The following is a 23,749-nucleotide window of genomic DNA, read 5'->3' as shown; positions in this document are numbered from 1 at the left end:
AATCACTAATTAAACGCAAACACTAAATAATCATCTGTAATTGATTTAGATGTGTACATAAACGGAGTAGCTGAGTAAGTGTAGTCCACTGGATTGTTTCTTCTAAGGACATGAGGAATGCTATTCAGTCTCTACAAAGAAACAAAGGACATAATTGCTCATTAAGAAGGGACGATAACCTGAAGGCTGCACTTCAGTTCTCCCAACAGCAAAAAAATAAATAAAAATAATAATTTTAAAAACTGAGGATACGGTGTGAATTTATGCTAGTATGTTTTTTTTTTTTTTTTTCACTGATCCGCGTGTAGACTTAACTGTTTACCTCTACCACGTGTCTCGTTGATGTGGACATCCACGAACGCGCGACGACGTCGGCACGTGTCTTTGACGGTCGCGCGCATTATCAAAAACACGCCTGGCTCTGTGAGCGCGGTCCTACGTTTGTCTGGACCATATGGGCTGCGGTGATTGGCTCTTTGCGTATCACTGACGAACACCATCTCACTATGGGATTGGTTGCAAGCGAACGTCTCTGATTCCGATAGGTTCCCACGCCAGTGGAAGGGCACGTCGTCAATGACATATTTTCTCCCAACAGGTTCGAAGGAAGCGTTAATGCGGGTGCTATCAAAACAAACGGTCCAAATAACCTGAATCAGTCCGCCAAGATCTGCAAGTGCGGACGAATAGTGTGGTTGACCGCGGCAAATAATTAACCTGTAATCACTTTTTGTTCATCTTTGAATGACTTGCTACTTTCAGACTGAATAGACATGACACGCCATCGTTTTTGCAACATCTGAAATCTTGGACAATACAGCGATAAATCCTATAAAAACAATTCTTGCCTGGTGTCCACGATCGGCTCCATTTTGGAGACTGCAACGCAATTCGAAGAGTTTAGCGAGCTAAGAGCAAGTTATACGTTCTTTATGTGGTTGTTCATGGAAATCCTGGCTCGGTGGTCGGCGATTTTGCTTGCGCAGACTGAAAAATAACTTGTGAATGAAGACCCAGCGTTCTAATGCTAGTGAGAGTGGAGCGCACATTGACAGCACCCTGCATCGTCGTGTAGCCAAACCGTTATCTCACTGAAAAATCCGCAGAGTCGGTTTTGAAATGTAATAAATATGATAAGACGCTGAACAAAGAACAATCGTGACACATGTGGGACCTCATCGCTATTGAATGAGAAGAACCCTGCCGTGGGGAAAACAATTTCTCCAAGTCCTCCCAAAAGGTATTCGTTATTTTGCCCAAGGACTTGCATTAATATTTATGTATAAACACAGTTTCACGTGTTTCAATGTATGCTTCGTCGATACAAACAGTAATCGACTTATAATGACGAAAGCACTTTGCATGATTTCCTTAAAACTGATTGCCTGTAAGTGCTTTAGCGAAGGTCACACTGAAGCGCCTAATTTTTTTTATAGTTACACAATATACTTTTTGTACGACCCGGCTGTGTTATGTTGCGTGGTATTATATGCATAATGCCATTTGTATAGATTGATGTTAGTTATCGTGATTTGGCAATGTGGCGAGAAAGTGTTATGAAAGGGATCGCAGGATGAAAACATATGACATCATCAGGACAGTGGTGGCGACGCGACAAGCCTCCTTATTTAGCCGAAGACTTCATGTTATTCCATGCACTCTCCCGTTCACTGATACCGACAATTAGATCAGCATTGGCGCGGTGTGGGTAAAAGAAGTCCTTTCCTTTTGCTTCCTTTCCACATCTGCAAAATGATCTTTAGCGTAGCCAAATGTTGATACGGTGACACTGGCGACAGTATATGGTACGAAAGTTGCATGTTTCCAAAACAAAACCTGTCCAACACAAGTTGTAACAATATGACACAAATATTTTCGTCGCTTCCTACTATACTGCAAGGTGATTTGCAGCTGTAATTTATTTTAGGCCGTCTTCTTACTTATTATTTATTAGGTGTAGCAGATGCTCTCTGACGCATAGAGATGAGGGACTGTTTTTCATCGCGCTATGGACGAACGGATTGTAATACTGCCCTAATATGTATGTAATCTGTTTATTTGCCGTAAATGATGACACATAGTTCTTAATACTTATAGCATAAGGTCTTTTTTTTCTTCTTTTCATCTTAAGCGTCTAGGAATAGCCTAACACAAATGTAAGTGATATCAGAGGAGGGTCTGCACTTAAACATTTATATTCATTAGATTGAATCAGGCACAGAAAATCGAACCAAGCATTTTTTTTTCTGACATACTACAAGACTATAATAGCATTATCTTTGGATCATTTGTCATTTTTATTTAGGATGCTAAATAAAATTCAGAGGGACCACGCTCACTGTGTTGGCTAAGCTATATTTATGTGGACATTCATCCAACTATTGGTAACAAAGCAGTGATCAATATCTCAACCTATTTGGTCATCACCTTGTATTTATTTACACATCCGGGTTCTGGTTTACCTTGGAGCCCTCCTCAGCAGCTCCTTATTGGAGCTTTTAAATGCCAATCAATCCACGGTCCGTCCTACTCGTGACGTTTATCATCACAAACACAAAGAGTACAACAAAGACCACAGAAATGAACACGATATCTGGCACACAGGACACAGTGGCAATCTATTCAGGGTTTTCAGGGATTCAGTGCACTATTTCAATTGAGAGAAGACAATAATCTAACAGCCCGCAGCCTACTGTGAAAACTGTTATCCAGCTCTGCAGTGTAAAAATATATGCCACGCATTACATTGAGGGGATCCTCTGCAGGTGAGATAAGAGGCTTTTTAATCTTTATTACAGAGCTTCTGGATTTAAAAGAACAGGACAGTGTATATATTTTTTTACTGTTACTGTAATGGCAGGTGTCTCTGATTACTGTCTGTTTCCCTGTCGATTGACCTAGAAAGAGGAAATGTTTAGCTAGTTCCAAGCGCCTTAATGATCGTTAGTTATTACACACACACAACAACAAAAAAGTAATTCATAATCAAGCCGATTGCCACTCACTGATTAAATAACGATACCAGAATAAATATAGTTTCACACTCGTCGTCATGTCGGCTTTGGGTGAAAGCGCAAATGTTGAACTGTATCAGTGCTGCGCTTCCTCCGTGTTGACAAAGTAGCACGCTGGAGCCCTTTGTTTTGCATCCTCGTGTTCTGCGCGTTGTCCTTTGTGTGTTCTGAAAGATCACGCTGACCACAATACTTTTGGGCGCTTGCGTCTTTACTGTTGTGTATACTGAATGCTCTTTAGTATATTAGTCAGACTGGATGTTTAGTGTATTGTCATGTAACTGGTTGTCACACATACAAGTAAAGATATATAAGCACGGAGAGGAATCCTGAGTAGCGTACAGACGAGGAAGTTTGCATTAAAAGTAATCACACCTAATAGAAGCTGTGAAGACCGGAGCTCAATTCTCATGATTTCTGTGCTCTTATTCGAGGCCTTCCAGAGAAAGGTTTTATTCTTTGCCCCAATTCAACCGTAGCAGCTGTAAGGCTTTCCTTAGCCTTCTCCTTAAACGCGCTTCCTTGTGCGTGTCTTGGATAGCATGCTGCCTTGGCGAACGGTCTTTGTTCTTTAACGTGTCGTGACACCCTTAACTTGGTGGCAGCAGCCTCGTTAACTGTAGCCTGTTATTGTTGAACCGAATGACTTGTAGTTCAGGTACCAACGTGGGTGCTGGTGTTTTTCTGTCTGAGATCAGTGCCAAAACGTTGTAAATGGTTAAACAGTGAATAGCGTCCGTTCTCCGCCCCCCCCTCCCCCGATATAATTTGCTGTGGTTTCGATTTGTATTTTTCTTCGTTTTCGATAAGCTCTGGTCTGACAACATTCAATAGACTCAATAAGATATGTTGATTAGTTAGTCCCGCGGATTCACGGCTGAATCTCTTCTATAGCTTATATACATCCTGATCATAATTTAGTGCGCCCAGTTAATTAGGCCAATAAGTGAACCGAACATGTTTTGTAGTTGCAACAAAGACATAAATAGGCTTAGTTTTACACAGTAGGTCTTGACACCGCGTACAGACGTTATTCTCAGGGATACTCCGCTTGCTTTCGCCTTTCGGGCACTCGCCGGCCAGCGGCAGCAGCAGCGCGCGCACTTCGTTTGGCGTGCACAAGCGGCAGTCAGACTTCCTGTTCTGCTGCGGAAGTGCTTTTGTTTTTCTTTTGCACAGTGTTACTGGGCCATCCATTTATGGACTGCTGCAACTTTCCTGTTATTTCACATTGTCTGCGCCACGATGAGAACTATGCTGTCACTTTTGAATGGACTTGTGAAACCGTCAAATATTTTGGAACAAGCACTTTACTGGGCTGGCTAGACTGAACCCACATTCAAAGCATGAGTACCCACAAACAATTAAATAGGACACACACAAACACACCGCTATAAAAGACATAACCAACAGACACGTTCGCTACGAATGTGCTGGACATGGGTCTGGTCACGGGAGAGGCGAGCTGTTTGAGTATGGGGAGGCCTGCTAGGACTGACTGGATTGCTAGTGAGACTGACTAGACTGCTGGCACTTTTAGAAAAAGTTCCTAAAAAAGATTTAGAGCCAAAGGCAGAACTATGTGGTACTAACTAGAGAGGAGAAAAACATTATTATTCACACATCATTAGATTTGCACAGTGACTTCATTGCCTTGCAGGTCAGTGTAACTTCACCTATGAGAATAGGAAATGATTAGGTTCTCTTGACTTCCTGATCAGGGTTTAAAGCTAAGACGTTGCTTCACAGATAAGATTTATGTAAGATTTTGATACTGTTAATGCATTTTTATTTTTTATTTTTTTTTGCAGTTTATATGAACCTTTCTGAAATCATCCTTTTATGAACAGTGTTTTAATGTGTATTCATCTTGGGTATCTATTAGCCTTTGACCTCTTGCAGGCTGAGGCTGTGTGTAACACTTTGGAGTGATCACTCTTTTTCTTCTTCCTTCCCTCTCTCTCCTTCCCTCCACTTTCTCTTTCTTTATCTTTCTCCCCTTCCCCAATTCTCCGAAGGTTTTTTTTTTTTTTTCTCCTGTGGTGTTTGTGTGGAGCGTCCCACACACCCACTCCACAACAACGACGGCTTTTGCTTGCATCTTCCAGTGTTTCTTCTGTCAGCAAGTTCAGCAGAGCTGCAACTCGTCCAGCGCCAGCGCCGAAGAGCCCAGTGAGGAGAGCCGTGACTGTGAGATGGTGAAGATGACCAAGTCCAAGACCTTCCAGGCCTACCTGCCCAGCTGCCACCGTACCTACAGCTGCATCCACTGTCGAGCACATCTGGCCAACCACGATGAGCTCATCTCGAAGGTGGGCAAATGGCTCTGAAGCATGGACACGCACACACACGCACATAACATATTTATTTATACAGTAAACTGCATTCCATTCCCCTGCATCTCTCCTCAGCCACGGACAGAGCAGTTACAAAAAGCATTTCACTGGCAGTTATACCATGTATGACTATGTATGTGACAAATAAACTCTGAACACACACACACACACACACGCACGCACGCACACACACACACACACACACACACACACACACACAAAGTCACTATCTATGGAATGACTCTGACATATACATACAGAGGTTTACACAGACATACTCACACACTGTCAGATATACACATTCTAACACTCACCTAGTAACACAATGACGCCACCTAGTAACACAATGACACCACTTAGTAACACAATGACACTCACCTAGTAACACAATGACACCACCTAGTAACACAATGACACTCACCTAGTAACACAATGACACCACCTAGTAACACAATGACACTCACCTAGTAACACAATGACGCCACCTAGTAACACAATGACACCACCTACTAACACAGTGACTCACCTAGTAACACAATGACACCACCTAGTAACACAATGACACTCACCTAGTAACACAGTGACTCACCTAGTAACACAATGACTCACCTAGTAACACAATGACACTCACCTAGTAACACAATGACACTCACCTAGTAACACAATGACACCACCTAGTAACACAATGACACCACCTTTTCTAGGCAATACACTCTACTCCTTCCCCTACTGTCCCCTGTCATCCTTCTTTAATGAGTTTTTTTTTTGTTGTTGTTGTTGACCTACCCGTTTGGTTTTGCTGCTTCTCACAAACCTGCCCAAACCTCATACCAGCTGCTTGCATCCAGAGTTGTCCGCAGTCAAGAGAGTTCATTAGTCCTGGGGGCATGTGTGACTGTGCCACATACCTACACCAGTAACACAACAGTCAGAGATGATCCCACTCCCAGCATGCACAGCATCTGTCAGACTCAGTCCCTCCTGGCCAAAGTGCTAACAGGATCTCTTTGATAGTTCTGGAGGCTTTCGTTTACGTTTCCTTGCTTGTTTGCTGTATTTGTGTATTTGTTTGTTTGTTTTTTTTTGTGTGTGAGCCACCTTTTTTTAAATGGTTGACTTTTATCTTGTTACACCTTTGTTACCTTGTTTTAAAGAAAATGTGGAACTGACACAAAATTGTAGTGAATAGTGACTAGACAAAATAAATGTGAAAGTGATAATGCAAAGATTGTTTGGCCTGTGGCAGTGCTTCCTGTTCCATGGTGAGCTGTTTGTTTTGAGTCATTTCCATGATTCTGTGGTACAGCTAATGCGCAAGCATTGAACTTGTGAACTTGGGGAAACAAACTTTTCATTGCTACTGTGTGGCAACCTGAATCTGAATCATGTTGAACATGTTCTGAACATTCCTCTTTACGATTGCCAAGTTACACAGTGAATTTTATTCTATCATTTGCGAGTGGCAGCGGAATGACTGCTCACTCGTTTCCCCAGTCCGTTAGAAAGTGAGGGAGGTCCCTGTCCTTTGCTGATTTGTTTGCAGACTGTGTTTTCAGCCTGAGACTATTTTTAAATGCATATACACATCGCTGACATTTTCAGAGCGTACTGCACACTGTGACCCACACAAGCTCAAACAAAAAACGCTCCATTCAAACAAAACAGCAGCCCTGCGATCATATCGACCATACCCATCTCCTATCGGCTTATTGTAGAGTAGCAGCCACACTGCTGTATAGGTAAGCAATCCTCATGGAGATATAATGCACCTTGCCTAAGGTTTAGCAGTGGCCATGACAACCAAGGCAGTATGTTGGTGTTTATCAGCTGGAATTTAACAGTAATAGCTGCATGTTGATATTCAGGTTGTGCAACTTGAGCCAGTTCCAGCCTCCTATCACACATTCTCCATTGCTGTCAACTTTAACAGACTAAGCAGATGACTGCAGTCCATAAGCTCATAATTACAATTTGTAATGTAGAATTGCTGAGAATTTGAGAGGCCGTGAGAGGGCACATCAAACAGGTGGACACTTCTCAGCGTTGTCTCACGCTGGTATCATGGTGGTCTCACACTGGTCTCACACTGGTCTCCCTCAACCTCAAAAACTGTTTTGCATTGTTCCAACAAGGTGTCTTCCACACAGAAGCATCTTCATGATTAAAATTTTTATTTTTATTTTTTTTTTTTAAAGTCATAGCAGCCCAAATGGGTCATTGGCGTATCAGATAACACTGCCCACATGTCTGAAAGAGTGCAGTGACTTTGTGCTTTTAGCACTTGAGAAGTTCTACATGCTTTATGGATGTGAGTTGGAGTGGATAGGATGGACAGTGGCCTTTAGATGTACCCTGCTTGGTTATGTATTCCTCCCCTCTCCCTTCCACAATAGCCAGAACATTGCCCATAAGCTGATTGTAACATTGGGAAGATGATGGTCTGAATCTTGGACCTTCTCTCTAGTGCATGCTAAGGACTTTGTGTTGGTCTGTACAGTGAGAAAGCCTTTGTTTATGTTTGTATTGGAGGAATTAGGAGGTTGTTGTGAGGGCAAAAACTGAAAAATACACCAAGAGTACCTCAACAATTCTTAACTCTATTACACGACTGGACATTTAGTTAAAGATACCATTGTCAATGATCCAGTTTTCAAAGTGCTCAAAGAACAATGGGTACTGTTAGAACAGTAAGGTGTCATATTTTTAAAAACTATTAAACTTTGTGACTTTGTCCATTACACATTTTTACATTAATAAAAGAAGCCAACTTATAGAATCTTTGAAAGGCTTTAACCCCAAATGTGTCCTTGGTGTACCACACATTCAGAAAGCTGATTATGTCCCTTTGTATCCAATGCCGATACGAGGTATCACTGTTCTGGTTGTCCAGAAGGTGGTCCAGACTGGTAGCAGCGCTAACACAGTGCATTAGCTGGCTTCTGCTGGCTTATGAACAGCTCACAACTTCTGGAGTGGCATCAGACGAGACTGGCTGGTGTTCGGTTGTCAAGTGGCTAAGGCCCTGAGTTCTCTAGCCCAGATCCCACACAGGCCATCCGTCTGTTTCTCCAGTGATGGAGAAGCAAACACAATGTTCCTGCTTTCAGGTTCTGGTCACTGTATAACAAGCCTTATTGTAGCGCTGAAGTGTTGAAGCATAGTCCTGAAGGAATTTCTTCAAATCAGTTTGTTGTAACAGGTTTTGGTGGGTGCATGCATGTAAATTCTAACCTCGAAAAAGGTCTGATGGGATATTCATCATTTTAATTTAAATGTGTAAGTAAATGATTATTTATCTGTTTATTTATTCAAAGGTTACATTATGACCTTATTCTGTAGTAACTTGTTTAGGGCTTGCTGGTTAGACTGAATCCTGTTAGTGGAAAAGCCGCTCTCTCTCCCTTCTGCCTGAGCGCTGCTAACAGATGAGCCAACCCTGTTTATCAGCTGGAGGATCACAGCTCCCTAACTGCACCTGCAATAGGGCCCTGATTGGACGGGGACGGGACAGAGCCGCTATTGAGCACAGCTCCGTGCAGGAGCAAGGGCCTTTGACAGCCACTGTAAATGAGCCACTTGTCCTGTTTTTAACAACGCAGATCTCAGGTTGCTTTAACTGGCCGGGGCCAGCCGCACAGGAGGAGAGCGCGGGTAGGACGAGATCTGCACACAGCAGCTCCGGCGTAAAGACACGTGGCGGCCGGCAGAAGAACGGCCCGATTGTTTGGCTGGTGGGGAGCCTTTGCGTGGGTGCAGACATAATCCATCATTTCAGTAGATGACCTGAAATCTCAGACTGGCTCTGATGCTTTCTAATCTTCTGTGACAGTTTGGAATGGGGTGGGGGGACGATAGAGTGTTGCGATTGCTGTTTTTTTTTAAAAGTGACCTAGACTTGTGTTTATTCTTAAAACCCTTCAACCTCTTTGTAGGTGCCATTATATTTAGAATGAATGCAATGACCAGCATTTTTGACACTGTTGAAAAATAGCTCTTTATTAGTGGCTCATGTGAAGGCAATACTGTAGGTTATTGTTGTGTTGTAAGATAGCAGTTCTCTTTCACACACCTTGATAAACTAGACCAGCACTGCATTTAAGACAAGGTTATGCTTTCACTAAGCTCAGGGGATGTGGAATTTGTCTTCATGCAATTCACAGTGAGGTATAATCACCTTGCTTTGTACTTCATGTACCCCTTGACTAGGAAGTGAATTCATCTTGCCCACAGGAAGTGAAGTGATTGAAGATAAGTGTGTGTGTGTGTGTGTCTGTGTGTGTGTGTGTGTGTGTGTCCGTGTGTGTGTCCGTGTCTGTGTCCGTGTCTGTGTCCGTGTCTGTGTGTGTGTCTGTGTGTGTGTCTGTGTGTGTGTCTGTGTGTGTCTGTGTGTGTGTCTGTGTGTGTGTGTGTGTGTCTGTGTGTGTGTGTGTGTGTGTTGTGGGATTGCTTCACTGGATGTCGGCCAGTTGCTTGAGGCCTGGCATCCAGAGAATGCGCCAGGCCATGGCACAAGGTTGAGCGGGCTGATGGACACCGATCACGGCAGATCTCCCCAGGCCCGACTCACAGCCTTGCCACCAGCCTCACGGCTCAAATGCGCCAGGACGGCCTTCTCACTCTGGCTCGCATGGCGCAGATACCAGACTAGAATGAAAGTATCTGTTCCTTTTAAGTAGTGAGAATTAAAAAAAAGTTTTTTTCACGGGGAAAAAGTCAAATCCACTTTGAGTAATGGTGTGCTCTGTGGAGCAGGAAAGGTGTGGTACTGACCTTTTGGCTAAGGTTGGATCACATGACCTTTATGGAATAGGGCCCATTGGCCAGGAGCCTTACTGTTTCCGTCTTTTCAGTGCTGCTATGCATAGAAATGCATTCGGGTTTTCACAGAACATAAATGAAGAAATGTAAAGTGCAGTATTTGTTTGCGCATCCTGCACACACAAACCGTGAGGAAAACTGTAACTCATGCACCTTTTCACACTTTCTTTTATTATTTATTCATTTCTGTTTTGTTTTAAGTCCTGCTTTCCGAAAGCTGCCTTTTACATTTACATTTACATTTTCGGCATTTAGCAGACGCTCTTATCTAGAGCGACTTACAAAAGTGCTTTGTCGTTTGCTCATAGTATATGAGCAAACGACAAAGCCAGTGAGCCAGTGGCCTTGGGTGCTGTGGTGATGACGAAGAGCAAGCAGAATCCCATGGTCTGCATGGTCTGCATGGCCCGGCCTTAGCTGTTGTTTGTGTGGCACAATGGCTCCTCACTATGTGCTCCAGCTTGTGTGTATGTGTTAGTGTGTGCTAAGCCCCTGGCTTCTCTCCCAAATCCTGTGCAGTAGAAAAATAAAGCGGATTCTCCTGTCTGCGCAGGCCCTGCTAACTGGCAAGGATGGCCGGCCAGTGTAGGGCTGGCACAGGCCTGATGTAGGGCTGTGTTGCAGTGTGGTGTTTTTATTTTTTATTTTTGCTTAGGCTGTCATTTTTCTTGTAAGGACAGGAAGTACAGCTGCATTACCTGCGTGTTTGGATCCTCTGAAGGACCCTCAAGGCCATTCCCATGTGCTTTGCATTCCCAGTAGCATGGCAGTGGAACGTTACTGATCGGAGCGTCGTCCACATGTCCCTCAGATGTCTCTGCAGCCTCTCCCTAATGCATGCTTATTGAAAGCACGTAGTTCCCCAGATCTTTCACTACACAGTCTCTGGATGCATTAGTCTTTCAGCTAATGTTCCCTGGATGCTGCTCTTTCTCTGATTAACACCTAAAGGCTGATTTCAGAGGGGGATATTTACGTAATATATGGATCTAATCAGCAAGAACATTTTCATATCAGTGGTTTTCATCCATCATTGGTCAGTTATGAGCTGCTTTATACAAATCTGTACATTTTGCATCCAAATAATGCAGAACATCCTTTATAGGCCTGGAGATCATATAGACTTGTCTATCACATTACTCTCATATTGTACATAATATCCAATTTCATGCATGATATATAATTTTGCACACATGCATGCACATAAACAAACCTTCATTTATAGTGAATTTCGTCACCTAGCAGTATTTGTTGCCTTTGCTAGCTTGATTAATGAATTATTAGATCATTAATTGACACCTTTGAGTGTGTGTGGTGTGTGTTTGGAGAGGTTCACTCTTTCCTGTGGCAGGCTGTTTTAGGCATGCTCCGGAGGTGTGCGTTTGGAGAGGTTGGGTCTCTCCTGCGCATGATTTAGGCATGCTCCGGAGGTGTGCGTTTGGAGAAGTTGGCTTTCTTCTGCGCATGATTTAGGCATGCTCCGGAGGTGTGCGTTTGGAGAAGTTGGGTCTCTCCTGCGAATGATTTAGGCATGCTCCGGAGGTGTGCGTTTGGAGAAGTTGGGTCTCTCCTGCGCATGATTTAGGCATGCTCCGGAGGTGTGCGTTTGGAGAGGTTGGGTTTCTTCTGCGCATGATTTAGGCATGCTCCGGAGGTGTGCGTTTGGAGAGGTTGGGTCTCTCCTGCGCATGATTTAGGCATGCTCCGGAGGTGTACGTTTGGAGAGGTTGGGTCTCTCCTGCGAATGATTTAGGCATGCTCCGGAGGTGTGCGTTTGGAGAGGTTGGGTTTCTCCTGCCCATGATTTAGGCATGCTCCGGAGGTGTGCGTTTGGAGAGGTTGGGTTTCTCCTGCGCATGATTTAGGCATGCTCCGGAGGTGTGCGTTTGGAGAAGTTGGGTCTCTCCTGCGAATGATTTAGGCATGCTCCGGAGGTGTGCGTTTGGAGAGGTTGGGTCTCTCCTGCGCATGATTTAGGCATGCTCCGGAGGTGTGCGTTTGGAGAGGTTGGGTCTCTCCTGCGAATGATTTAGGCATGCTCCGGAGGTGTGCGTTTGGAGAAGTTGGGTCTCTCCTGCGCATGATTTAGGCATGCTCCGGAGGTGTGCGTTTGGAGAAGTTGGGTCTCTCCTGCGCATGATTTAGGCATGCTCCGGAGGTGTGCGTTTGGAGAAGTTGGGTCTCTCCTGCGCATGATTTAGGCATGCTCCGGAGGTGTGCGTTTGGAGAGGTTGGGTCTCTCCTGCGCATGATTTAGGCATGCTCCGGAGGTGTGCGTTTGGAGAAGTTGGGTCTCTCCTGCGCATGATTTAGGCATGCTCCGGAGGTGTGCGTTTGGAGAGGTTGGGTCTCTCCTGCGCATGATTTAGGCATGCTCCGGAGGTGTACGTTTGGAGAGGTTGGGTCTCTCCTGCGCATGATTTAGGCATGCTCCGGAGGTGTACGTTTGGAGAGGTTGGGTCTCTCCTGCGAATGATTTAGGCATGCTCCGGAGGTGTGCGTTTGGAGAGGTTGGGTCTCTCCTGCGCATGATTTAGGCATGCTCCGGAGGTGTGCGTTTGGAGAGGTTGGGTCTCTCCTGCGCATGATTCAGGCATGCTCCGGAGGTGTGCGTTTGTAGGCGGGCTGCAGGGCAGGCCTGTGATAGGCTCTCAGTGCAGACACTACAGCCAACACACAGTCTTGATGCAGCCAGCTTGTTGGGTGTGGGTTAACACTGAAATAACTAAAGTCTAATCCTTTTAAAATCGCCAGGTCTGTGAGTGAGAGGGTGAGAGGAGGAGGAGGAAGGAAGAGCAGAGAGTGACTGAGTGAGTGTTGGGGAATTACAGGAACAGAAGTAGCCTGAAAGACACAGCCAGTGGAAACCACACCAGCCAAACACTCCAAATTCTTATTGTTTTTATGAGAAGTAGAAAGGCATTGGTGTTCTCTCACTCTTTCTGCCCAGAGCACTGTGTGCGCACAATGCTGTAGGATAACACACACAGACGCGTGCACACACCCACGCACACAAAGAGTGCAAAGAGTAATGTAAATGCAAACTAGTATAACATGAACTCAAACCTCTAAACAAAAGAGCTTTTTCATAGTAACCCACACACAGGCACGCACACACACCCACATACATATTATGAATTGATGAAGTGCATGTGTTGGAGCCCTTGAGCTGGGCAGACACTGTTAGGTGGAGTTTCCATGAACACCAGCCCCTTATTCTCTCTCTCACACACACACACACACACACACGCACACGCACGCACGCACACACGCACGCACGCACGTGCGCACACACCTACCTACCTACAGTTGTGCTCATACGTTTACATACCCAGACAGAATTTGTGATTTTTTTAAAAAACATTTTCAGAGAATAATAATAATACAACAACTTTTCTTTTATTCATGTTTAGTGGTTGGGTCAAGCCATTTATTATCAAACAATTGTTTTTGCCCTTTTTAAAATCATAATGACAACAGAAACTACCCAAATGACCCTGTTTAAAAGTTTACATACCCTGGAGGCTTTGGCATAATAACATACACACAAGTTGACACACAGGTTTAAATGGCTACTAAAAGTAACCATCCTCACCTGTGATCTGTTTGCTTCTCAATCAGTAAGTTACTGGGCTCCTGACAGACCCCTGCATGAGATGGAGAAAGCAAAAGAATTATCAAAGGATCTGTGGGAGAAGATAGTTGAACTTTATAAAACAGGGAAAGGATATAAAAAGATATCCAAGGAATTGAGTGCCAATCAGCAGTGTTCAAAGTCTAAACTCAAACTCTAAGAAGTGGAAAATTAGGGATTCTGTTGTCCAGCTTCAAGAAAAGTACACCATCCCTACTATAAAACATGGAGGTGGATCGCTGATGTTTTGGGGATGTGTGAGCTACACAGGCATAGGGAATGTGGCTAAAATTGATTGCAGGATGAATGCAACATTTTATCAGAAAATACTGGAGGAAACTTTGCACTCATCAGCCCGGAAGCTGCGCATGGGACACACTTGGATGTTCCAACATGACAACGATCCAAAACACAAGGCCAAGTCGACCTGTCATTGGCGACAGCAGAAAAAAGTGAAGGTTCTGGAGTAGCCACCTCAGTCTCCTGACCTCAATATCATTGACCACTTTGGGGAGATCTCTAATGTGCAGTTCATGCAGCCCAAGAATTTACAGGAACTGGAGGCATTTTGCCAAGAAGAATGGGCAGCTTTACCATCTGGGAAAATAAAGTTCCTCATCCACAACTACCACAAAAGACTTCAAGCTGTCATTGATGTTAGAGGAGGCAATACACGGTATTAAGGACTTGGGTATGTAAACTTTTGATCAGAGTCATTTGGGTTGTTTCTGTTGTCATTATGATTTTAAAAAGGGCAAAAACTATTGTTTGATAATAAATGGCTTGACCCAACCACTAAACGTGAATAAAAGAAAAGTTGTTGTATTATCATTATTATTCTCTGAAAAAAAATAACAAAATCACAAATTCTGTCAGGGTATGTAAACTTATGAGCACAACTGTACCTACCTACCTGTACAGTAAACTACAGCTTCCTAGCAAATGTTAAACACAGACATACAAAATGTATCATACAAATACAGAATAAAATGGTACACTGAAAATCTTACACTAAGCCAGTACTTTACAAAAATATCAAAACACACACACAGCTGTTGTATCTGGATTTCATGGCTATCTATGTCAAATCTAACATTTTTTTCCTCTCTCTCTCTCCCCATCTGTCTCTTCAGTCATTCCAAGGCAGCCAGGGACGTGCCTACCTCTTCAACTCAGTGTGAGTGTTAACCTCTTCCACCTGTCCATCGGTGTCTACATCTGCCACCCAAGTCCATCCTCAATATGGCCATCTAGACATAATAGCTGTTTAAACACTAAAACACTCAGCTGCAGAGAGAGCGAGAGAGAGAAACAGACCTACTTGTCTTTTATAGAGTGTAGACCGGAGTGTGTGCATGCACAGTCACTAAGCCAAGCTCAAATTCTGTTTTAGAAACAGTAGTCATGAGGATGAACAGCTGCTGGTAACTGAACCTGTTGTTTTCTCTAATTGAACTTGTGACTGTACAGACTTTTGTTGGACTAGCTCGGTTACTACCTGGCAAAACTATCTGTGAACAGAATTAAATGTGTAATATAAGATAACATTGAAAGAAGCCAAGAGAAACAAACTGAAGTGGAGGGAATGAATATCCCCTTTCCCTTAGCAATCCCAAACAACATAATGGTCCACAACCCTATAAATCACCTCTTTTGCTGGTTATAGATTAACATGCTTTTTGTTTAGGGTTCAGTGAGTGGTCAGTGTTAAGCTATTGGCAGATAAAGCAACTTCTCTCTCTGTCTTTCTCTCTGTTTCAGCGTGAATGTGGGCTGTGGCCCAGCCGAGGAGAGGGTTCTCCTCACAGGTTTACACGCCGTGGCAGACATCTACTGTGAAAACTGTAAAACCACTCTGGGCTGGAAATACGTACGTTCCTCCTGCTCTTCCTCCTTTCTGCCAGCCCAGACTGGGAACATGTTTGTGTGGCTTAGGGGATCTCTTAGACTTGTGGGGAAGAATCAGCCCACTAACAAGCCTTGTTAAAGGTTTTAGGTGAACTCTTATTAACAATTTATATGGGTCGCAATGATGCAAAAATCATCAAGTATGTCAATACAGCCACCTCCCTTCCCCAGCCTGCCAAAGACAGATTAAGAAACACACACACACACACATACACACACTCACACACACACACACACACATACACACACTCACACACACACACACACACACACACACACACACACACACACACTCACACACACACACACACACACACACACACACACTCGCACGCACGCACGCACGCACGCACGCACACACCCGCACACACACACACACACACACACACACACACATACACACACTCACACACACACACACACACACACACACACTCACACACACACACACACACACACACACACACACTCGCACGCACGCACGCACACACCCGCACGCACGCACACACACACACACACACACACACACACACACACACACACGCGCGCACACACGCACACACCCACACACACACACACACGCACGCACGCACGCACACACCCACCCGCACGCACGCACGCACACACCCACGCACGCACGCACGCGAGCGCGCGCGCGCACGCACACACACACACACACACACACACACACACACACACACACACACACGCACGCACGCACACACACACACGAAATAGAAATAATAATAGCAATGAATGAAAGTCCACCAGCTGTGTGGTTAAGGAGGTGTCTTAAAATGTCCAATGAAAGGCTGCTAGCCTGTGTAAATTGTGGACCCACCACGACTAAACTTCTCCTTTCGCGATGCAGAAAAAAGCCCACATCTGTCAGCCAAAGGGAGTAAGTTGGACGAGTGGAGGACATCCAGCTGATAAGTGTTCTGCACCTTTCCAAAAGTAGTGCAAAGGCAGTAGTATCCCGTTCTCACGACTTAAATGTAGTACGGTCAGCAGAAATGCCCAAAATAGCCCACAGGGGACAAATGTTTTAGCTCCCACTTAGCCCCAGTCTTGGAAATATCCATTTCTGAAAGAGATAAAATATTATAAAGCATCCAAATGACCCTTTTTATGTCAGCATAAACTGTAGTTTAAAAAAAAAATAATTCCCAAGGTAAATCTACAGGCAGCTGTGGAAACAACTGAAAAAAAGCATTTGTCGAATTTCGATGATAACTAGTGTAAAAGGAGGCTTCAGAATTAAACCGATGACGAACAAACTCGTGCAAGCAAGAGGCAGAATGGAGGGCAACTGAGAGAGGATCTGGTGCCAAATTAAAGAGCAGAGGTGAAGAAGGGCTTCCCTGACGAGCACCTCAGTGCAAGAGGAGAGAGGAGCAGACAGAGTTGGTGCAAACGCCAGTTAATGGCGCTGGAGAAACCTTCATTTCCCGGATCAAATGGCTATCACCAAACTGTAATGCGAACATCCCATTCTATGTGATCAAAGGAAATAACTGCTTGTAATACCTGGGACAAGTCAGAAGTGTCTTTGGATATTGGAAATCAGTGAAATTACTTTAACTTGTTTGATTTTATAGTACACCTGAAGGAAGAACACCTTGTAAGTGTTTATTCAGGACTTAGCCAAACCTATGCTTATTACAGAGTAAACTAATAGGATGGTATAGGAGTGCAATTACAACTTGGGTCTGTGTTAAGGGTCAATAACAGCTGGTCTCAAAATCTATTATAAATGTTTATTCTGAAGCCATCAGGACCGGGAGTTTCGCCAATATTCACAGCATTAATAGATTTAGACATTTCCTGGCAGGTGACTGTAGCAGAGTCCAATACCAGACATTTTAATGATCTAAGAAAGAGTGCATGATATTGCTATTGACTGGGCTATCTGAGGTGTAAAGGGAGGAACAGAAAACTCTGGAAAGTAAATTGAAAGCATTCCCAGCAGAAAGCAACATAGGGTTAAAGAGCCATTGAGGATAGTCTCTCTGACGACAAGTATACTAATATCCAACAACACGGCCGCGTGATCAGATATAACAAATAACGAGCCAAATCATCAACCTGGATGACGGACTCCATTTTCATGGACAAGAAATTGATGTTAGCACTGAAGTTATCTCTCCTTATTAATATTTGTGTGTACGGGGGGTTTTATTTGTGTATGTGTGTAAAATAGAGGCAACAGAAATAGGTATGTTCCTAAAACCTATATCTGAATTGGGGGCATTCATATTAACCAGTTTATCTTATTCAAGTGAAATGAGGCCTTTTACAATAATATACTATTCATTCTAATCATATATATCTCAGGTAACAAATGTATCCTCTTATTGATCAGAATGGCAGCAGCACCCCCCGGCCTGCATATTATGATTTGAGTGCAACACTTGATTAACCCAGGTTTTACACAATGTAATGTATTTAGACACTTTAGATACACAAGTTTCCTGGAGAAAAACTATACCTGCGATTAAAATTTAAAAATGTGTAATAAGAACAGGCCATGACTCTAGGCCATCATCATTCCAGGAGATAACTCTAATAACTTTGTGTTAAACACATATAATGTTAAACAACAACAAAAATATTGTTTTTTTTATATAAGACGATATCAAGACATGGATCCCCTCCCAGAGAGCACGGCACTGTAAATAAAATAAAAAAAACCTTGATTTTGTGGCCATGAAATGACAAGCCCTCCTTACTGAAAACTTGCTCCTTATCTTGGAACTAATGAAAGCGTATGATGAAGGGCCTCAGTGTACTGAAACTGGATCCACCATCTGCCTCTGACTGGCCCAGCTTATGACACCTCACCTGGATGTGTTTATGTTTTCACTGCTCAGGGCCAGAAACCTCTGAAGGCATCTCTCTCATAAAGCCCACCAATTATGCACCCTCCGTGCTGTCTAGAATTCCGATAACTCAAATTAAACCTACTAGAATGATTTTCCAGGTTGTCCAGTTTCTCCAAGTGTACAGAAATTTTTACCTTCAGAGATTTACATTCGGTTTCCAACTGGACGATCCTGTCACTATGGTCTGATGCAGAGGCCTCAAGAGATTTAAGTGTCCCCAGAACGCTGGTCAGGACTCTGCTGAATAGAGTCTAGAGGATCGTGTATCTGCTGCAAGGCTTCCATGAGAGTAAGTGCATGTTCCAAAAAGAACATTTTAAATTGTCCAATGCTGGTAGAAACCATGGCGGAGTCTTCTGCATTAGTCTTACAGCCAGCCTCAGGCAACCTAAGCAGCTGTAGGGGTCTGGGAGCTTGGGGAGTTGGGCAAGCTTCTGTCTGGACGTGTGGGTCAGAAAGCACAGTGGCACGCTGCACTGAGCTACCTCCAACTGGCTTGGCTCAGCATTGAAGCTTGGCTCAGATTGCTGTCAGGGATTTCTAAATAAAACATTTTTTTAATCATCTAAAATGATTCTAAATGTGTGACCAGGGCACGGGAGTTGCACAGACCCCCGCCTGCTCTAGCCAACCCAGCCTTAAGTGTTCATTCAAAAGACAACAGTGGTGACATTTGTTGGTTTGTTTTTTGTTGCTATATGTTTGTCCCGTGGGCTCTCTTAGTGTCCTGAGTTGGAGTGAAAAGGAGTTCATTTGATCCTGCGCGCGCGTGTGTGTGTGTGTGTGTGTGTGTGTGTGTGTGTGTGTGTGTGTGTGTGTGTGTGTGTGTGTGTGTGTGTGTGTATATGTCGCGCACGTACACACACATGTTTAGTTGTTTATTTATATATCTTGGTATCAGGTATCTGAGCTTGCTGTGTGCTAAACACTAATAGATTAGTAAGACATGCAGCTTTGTCTTAACAGTTTTTTGGGTTCTAATGGTAATTGTGGTTGGGGGGGGTGTTTTTGTTACAAGCATAGCTTGATATACTAATTAAGTAAATGAGAGATTGATGTCTTCTCGTTTTGACAGGAACACGCTTTTGAGAGCAGTCAGAAATACAAAGAGGGCAAATTCATCATTGAGCTGGCACACATGATCAAGGACAACGGCTGGGAGTGAAGCCCCGCCCACTGCCCCGCCCACTTTCCCCTCTGCTCAGTGACCTCTTGGGCCGCTTTGTAGCGGACATCAGAGTGACACCACACACACACACACACACACACACACACACACACACACACACACACACACTACCCTTCTCCTGAGACATACAGACTCAACCGGATCGTTCTGAGACTCTGAAAATGGAAGGAAGGGAGTGTGGGATGGGGAGTGAGGGGTGAAGAAAATAAAACCCAAGGAGATTCCAGCTGGCTATCCGTGGTCACCAAGACTCCCCTCTCAGACGTACACATCCAGACTTGAAGAATTGCTCCGCCTCTCTTCCGGGTTTCTACTGGTTACTGGTTTTGGTGTGTTTGACCCTGATGTGTCACCACCCGTCACAAGCTGTTAACAGTATCATCTTTCTTTTCTTACCCCTCTCATTGTGGATGAGCAGCGAATGACGAGGTGTGTGTGTGTGTGTGAGAGAGAGAGCAAACGTGTGTTTGTAATGTTTCTTTTAATGCAGGATTCTTGAATTTCCCCCATCAGACTGAAGTGACAGTTTAGTGTTTTTTCCCCTCCGTCTCAGAGACGTGTCTTTTATGAGTGTGCTCATTCCTTCTGTGTTGGAATGGCAGGAGGCTCTGGGACTGGGGGATGTCCGGGTACACTAGGCAGAAATGATTGACACGAAAACGGCTATTTGGGTTTGGTGTGTGGAAAGGGGTGGAGCTATGTAGCAGCATCACGAATTCTGTGGGATGGGCTTAGGGAAAGGGGGCGGGCCAGTGGGTGGAGTTGAAGTACTGCAGTGGCATTTTGTATTTGTTGACATAGGCCTGATAGTTTACTCTGTCGTATTTGCGATTCTACTCCTTTGCTTTTCATGGTCTTTCCCCTCTTCCTACAATGACTTCACTGTGCAATTTGTGTGACCCTCCGATACAGTACAGTTTGAAGGCAGAGCAGGAGCTGGTCCCGCCTCTAGCTGTAACTGATGCTGTAGGCGCAGTCATGCGAAACGTGTAGCTTTTAGTGGTAGTGGTGGCATTTGTGGCAGGTTCCATTTTTGCATCAGTACTAATAAGTAAATGAAGTTGAATTTGTCTTTTTTATGTCTGAACGCACCAGACAGCGGTGGGTGTGGGGTGCTGAATCGCACGTCTCGCAACACGCGACGCTACCTTTTGTCAGATGCATCATGTCGTTTCTGATGGTTACAAGTCTTTACGGATATATTGTTTCTTGGGGATTTTTTCTTTCTTTTTATTTTTGCTCGTGTGATTACGCGCGTGCTTATGCATATGTTCGGACACACGCATGCATGTCAGCCACGTGCAGGTGTGCTTCACGCATTACGTTATGGCATACTTGAATGCAGTTACTTTGTTTGCACTTTGCAGAGGCCTTGTTCGTGGGGTTTAGAGGCAAAAGTCTGTGTGGTTTTCATGGCCTTTCGTGAAAAATCGTGTGATTGTATTACATGCTTTGAATGAGGGTTGGGTGATTGCTGGCATGATCATCTCCCTTTAGATTATAAACTTTGCTGTTTTTACATTTTGTTTTTTGTTCACGAATCGGTAAACTCAAAACTCAGTTTTGTCTGTTTTTGGTGCTTTTCCCTAAAGAGCTGCAAGCACGTGGCGTATTTTGAATACACTAGTATTTTGTCGATTTGATCAAGAATGTGGATGAGAAGTAGACATTACTAACAATCTAAGAATCAAAGCCCTTCTTTAAATGCAGGAGGGTATAACAAAAACGACGTATTGCAAAAAAACAAAAACAAAAACAAAAAACCCAAAAAAACCAACAAAAAACCGTGCTGCTATTAAAACAAACGCAATCCGTAACTTTCGCTTTCACTTTACACCACCTGCACTTTACCCAGGCCGCGTGAGCGCGCATGCGAGTGGCTCAGTCCTTCATGTGGTCCTCCCCTCACGCCTTTGCCTCTAAGCAACATGAATCTTGTGCCTCTTCAAATGGGAAAAAAAAATCCTTCTCTGTTGTGCAGTGCATGACTCCATAAATCTAGTGCATCTATGGTTGCCCATTTGGGCAAAAAAGAAAAGAAATAAAAGAAAACTCATAACCTCACAGAACGTTTATCAACTGAAGACTATATTCAGAAGCGTATGGTCCAATATATTTTGTAGTTCTAGCTTTCAGAGTTGGAGTTATCAAATTAGTGGTTGTATTATGCAGAGCATTAAAGGGGTCGGGTTTTTGTTTTTTTTTTTGTTTTTTTTGAGTTATTCAAATGGAAAGGGTGGGGCTTTCTTCCAGTTGCAAGAAAGAGGGTCATATATTGTAGATTTCTATGAGTTCAAATGGATTATTATGAAGCTTTGGGAGTTGGAGGTAAGGAATTGAGTCGGTGACAAACCCTCAGTTAGCGTTCATCGCCGTTAAGGTCAGTCCGGTCACGTGACCTTTTAATCAGTCAAAGTAAATGCAAACAAATAGTTGTAGAGATATCCTACTTGAAAAAGATAACAGCAAGAGTTACAGACGACATTGTCCCTGTCTCAGTTTTGTACATAAAGTAACATATTTAAGGTTTTATATACATATTTCTACTGGTTTAGTTCCTTTACTTCCCTGACTTGAAGCACTTTTGTTGACTGTACTTCTGGCTTTGTGTGTGTGTGTGTGTGTGTGTGAGAGAGAGAGAGAATAACCTTGTGCAGGTGTTTGGTTAGTTTTCCTCTCGTTGTTCATGACATTTAGTTGTTGACTGTCATGTTCCTTCTTTATTTTCTTTCAGACTTGCTTTGTTTGCTGTCTTGTAACGTAGTGGTGAAAATGAGGCTTTTTATTTTCATCTGAAGAGTCGCTTCTCCTCCCTTCTGGTTCTGTTGCTGAGACCAAGTCTGCTGGTCCCAGTTTAGTATTGTACAGCGGTGAGCTGGATTCACCTGACAAAACTTTTGCACCAGGAGAATTGACAAACATGCAGACAGACACACAGGAAGCAAGCGAGGACAGTGTCCCTGTCACTGTGCGCCAAATAATTGCTTTTGTTTAAGGGTCCCGTAGTTCAGCGCGCCGCTGTGTGTCACAGGTATAGTCGCAATCAAGAACGTCTCAACTGCTGGAAATTCAACCACTTAGGAAAACCAAAAATCAAGTGTGATATTCTTAAGTACCAGGTTCTGATATTTCTGTTAATGGTTGTTTATTTATTTTTAAGTTTAGTTTACCCCCACTTAGCCATTTTCTTTGTTGGCACTGGTTTTAAACTTTTTAGAAAACTTCAATCTATAGGATTCATCATGCAAAAGGTATTTAGGTTTAAGGCATCATAGATAAGAAAAGGAAATGATTGTAAGTTTGAAGAGTTATTTTCCTAGGACTGTTAAACGCATGTATTCCTAATGGCTATATAAGTTGTGCCCGTTTTTTGGTTTTCTTTCTTCAAAGCATCAATGCATTGCTTTTTTCTCCATTCTACTTGATTGCATTGCTTTGCATTCTGTTCCAGTAAAAATGTCACATTTGTCTGTTTTTCACTGTATTGTAAAAACTATCATACCACAATAAAGCTTAAATGGCATTTGAAGGGCTTGGTTTAACATATTTTTTGTTGCTGTTAAACATTGTTTTTGGAGAACACCAACCTTTTAATGATGGCTTGATTTTACTACAGGATATTGCTAATTCTAAAAATCTTAAGTCTGACCATTCTGTGATGTCGTCAGGGAAGTTGTTTAAATGGCAATAAAATTAAGTACTAAGTAGTGGGTAGAAATCCTTGAAAATCGCCTCACTTTATCAGGTAGTAATGTTTAGTTCACTGGGAGGAAGGGTGTGGCTCATTCCAGGAACGTTTTTCCCCCCAGTAATTATATGACTTCCTTTAGTTACCTTAGAAACCAGTCTGCCATGGATAAACTACCACCATTTGGGTTATTCATTTAAGGCAAAGTGTTTAGCATTTCTGTCTTCACCAACAGTTCATGGATGACTGGAGAGCCCTTCTGCTGTAATGAACTTTA

The 23,749-nt window shown here is 43.5% G+C and overlaps 1 protein-coding gene across 6 annotated transcripts; it reads left to right on the top strand.

Annotated features, from left to right (window-relative positions):
• The first annotated feature begins 594 nt into the window (after positions 1-594).
• On the top strand, positions 595-23,313 carry ypel1 (yippee-like 1). 6 transcript variants are annotated; one of them, XR_014123708.1, is made up of 6 exons: positions 596-1,240; positions 1,955-2,765; positions 5,033-5,326; positions 14,936-14,979; positions 15,564-18,884; positions 19,671-23,313. XR_014123708.1 is itself a non-coding variant. In XM_081713931.1 (5 exons), exons 2-5 carry the CDS (start codon positions 5,210-5,212, stop codon positions 19,758-19,760), a joined length of 360 nt encoding a protein of 119 aa, XP_081570057.1. In that variant the 5' UTR covers positions 2,549-2,765; positions 5,033-5,209; the 3' UTR covers positions 19,761-23,313. The 6 variants fall into 6 exon arrangements, 1 of the variants encoding a protein (XP_081570057.1); XR_014123711.1 differs by lacking the exon at positions 1,955-2,765 and having other exon boundaries at positions 595-1,240; positions 5,123-5,326; XR_014123709.1 differs by lacking the exon at positions 1,955-2,765.
• The last annotated feature ends 436 nt before the right edge of the window (positions 23,314-23,749 follow it).

Source organism: Electrophorus electricus, chromosome 5 (genome assembly GCF_041902795.1).
Source record: "Electrophorus electricus isolate QZ-2024a chromosome 5, ASM4190279v1, whole genome shotgun sequence".
NCBI classification, from domain to species: domain Eukaryota; kingdom Metazoa; phylum Chordata; class Actinopteri; order Gymnotiformes; family Gymnotidae; genus Electrophorus; species Electrophorus electricus.
This window is presented reverse-complemented; position numbering and strand designations above follow the sequence as displayed.

Excerpts from the sequence above, each read along its gene's own strand:
- ypel1 (XM_081713931.1), top strand. The coding sequence starts at position 5,210 with ATGGTGAAGATGACCAAGTCCAAGACCTTCCAGGCCTACCTGCCCAGC. Across the intron at positions 14,980-15,563 it reads GCCTACCTCTTCAACTCAGT|CGTGAATGTGGGCTGTGGCC; the intron begins GTGAGTGTTAAC and ends TCTCTGTTTCAG. Across the intron at positions 15,673-19,670 it reads CCACTCTGGGCTGGAAATAC|GAACACGCTTTTGAGAGCAG; the intron begins GTACGTTCCTCC and ends TCGTTTTGACAG.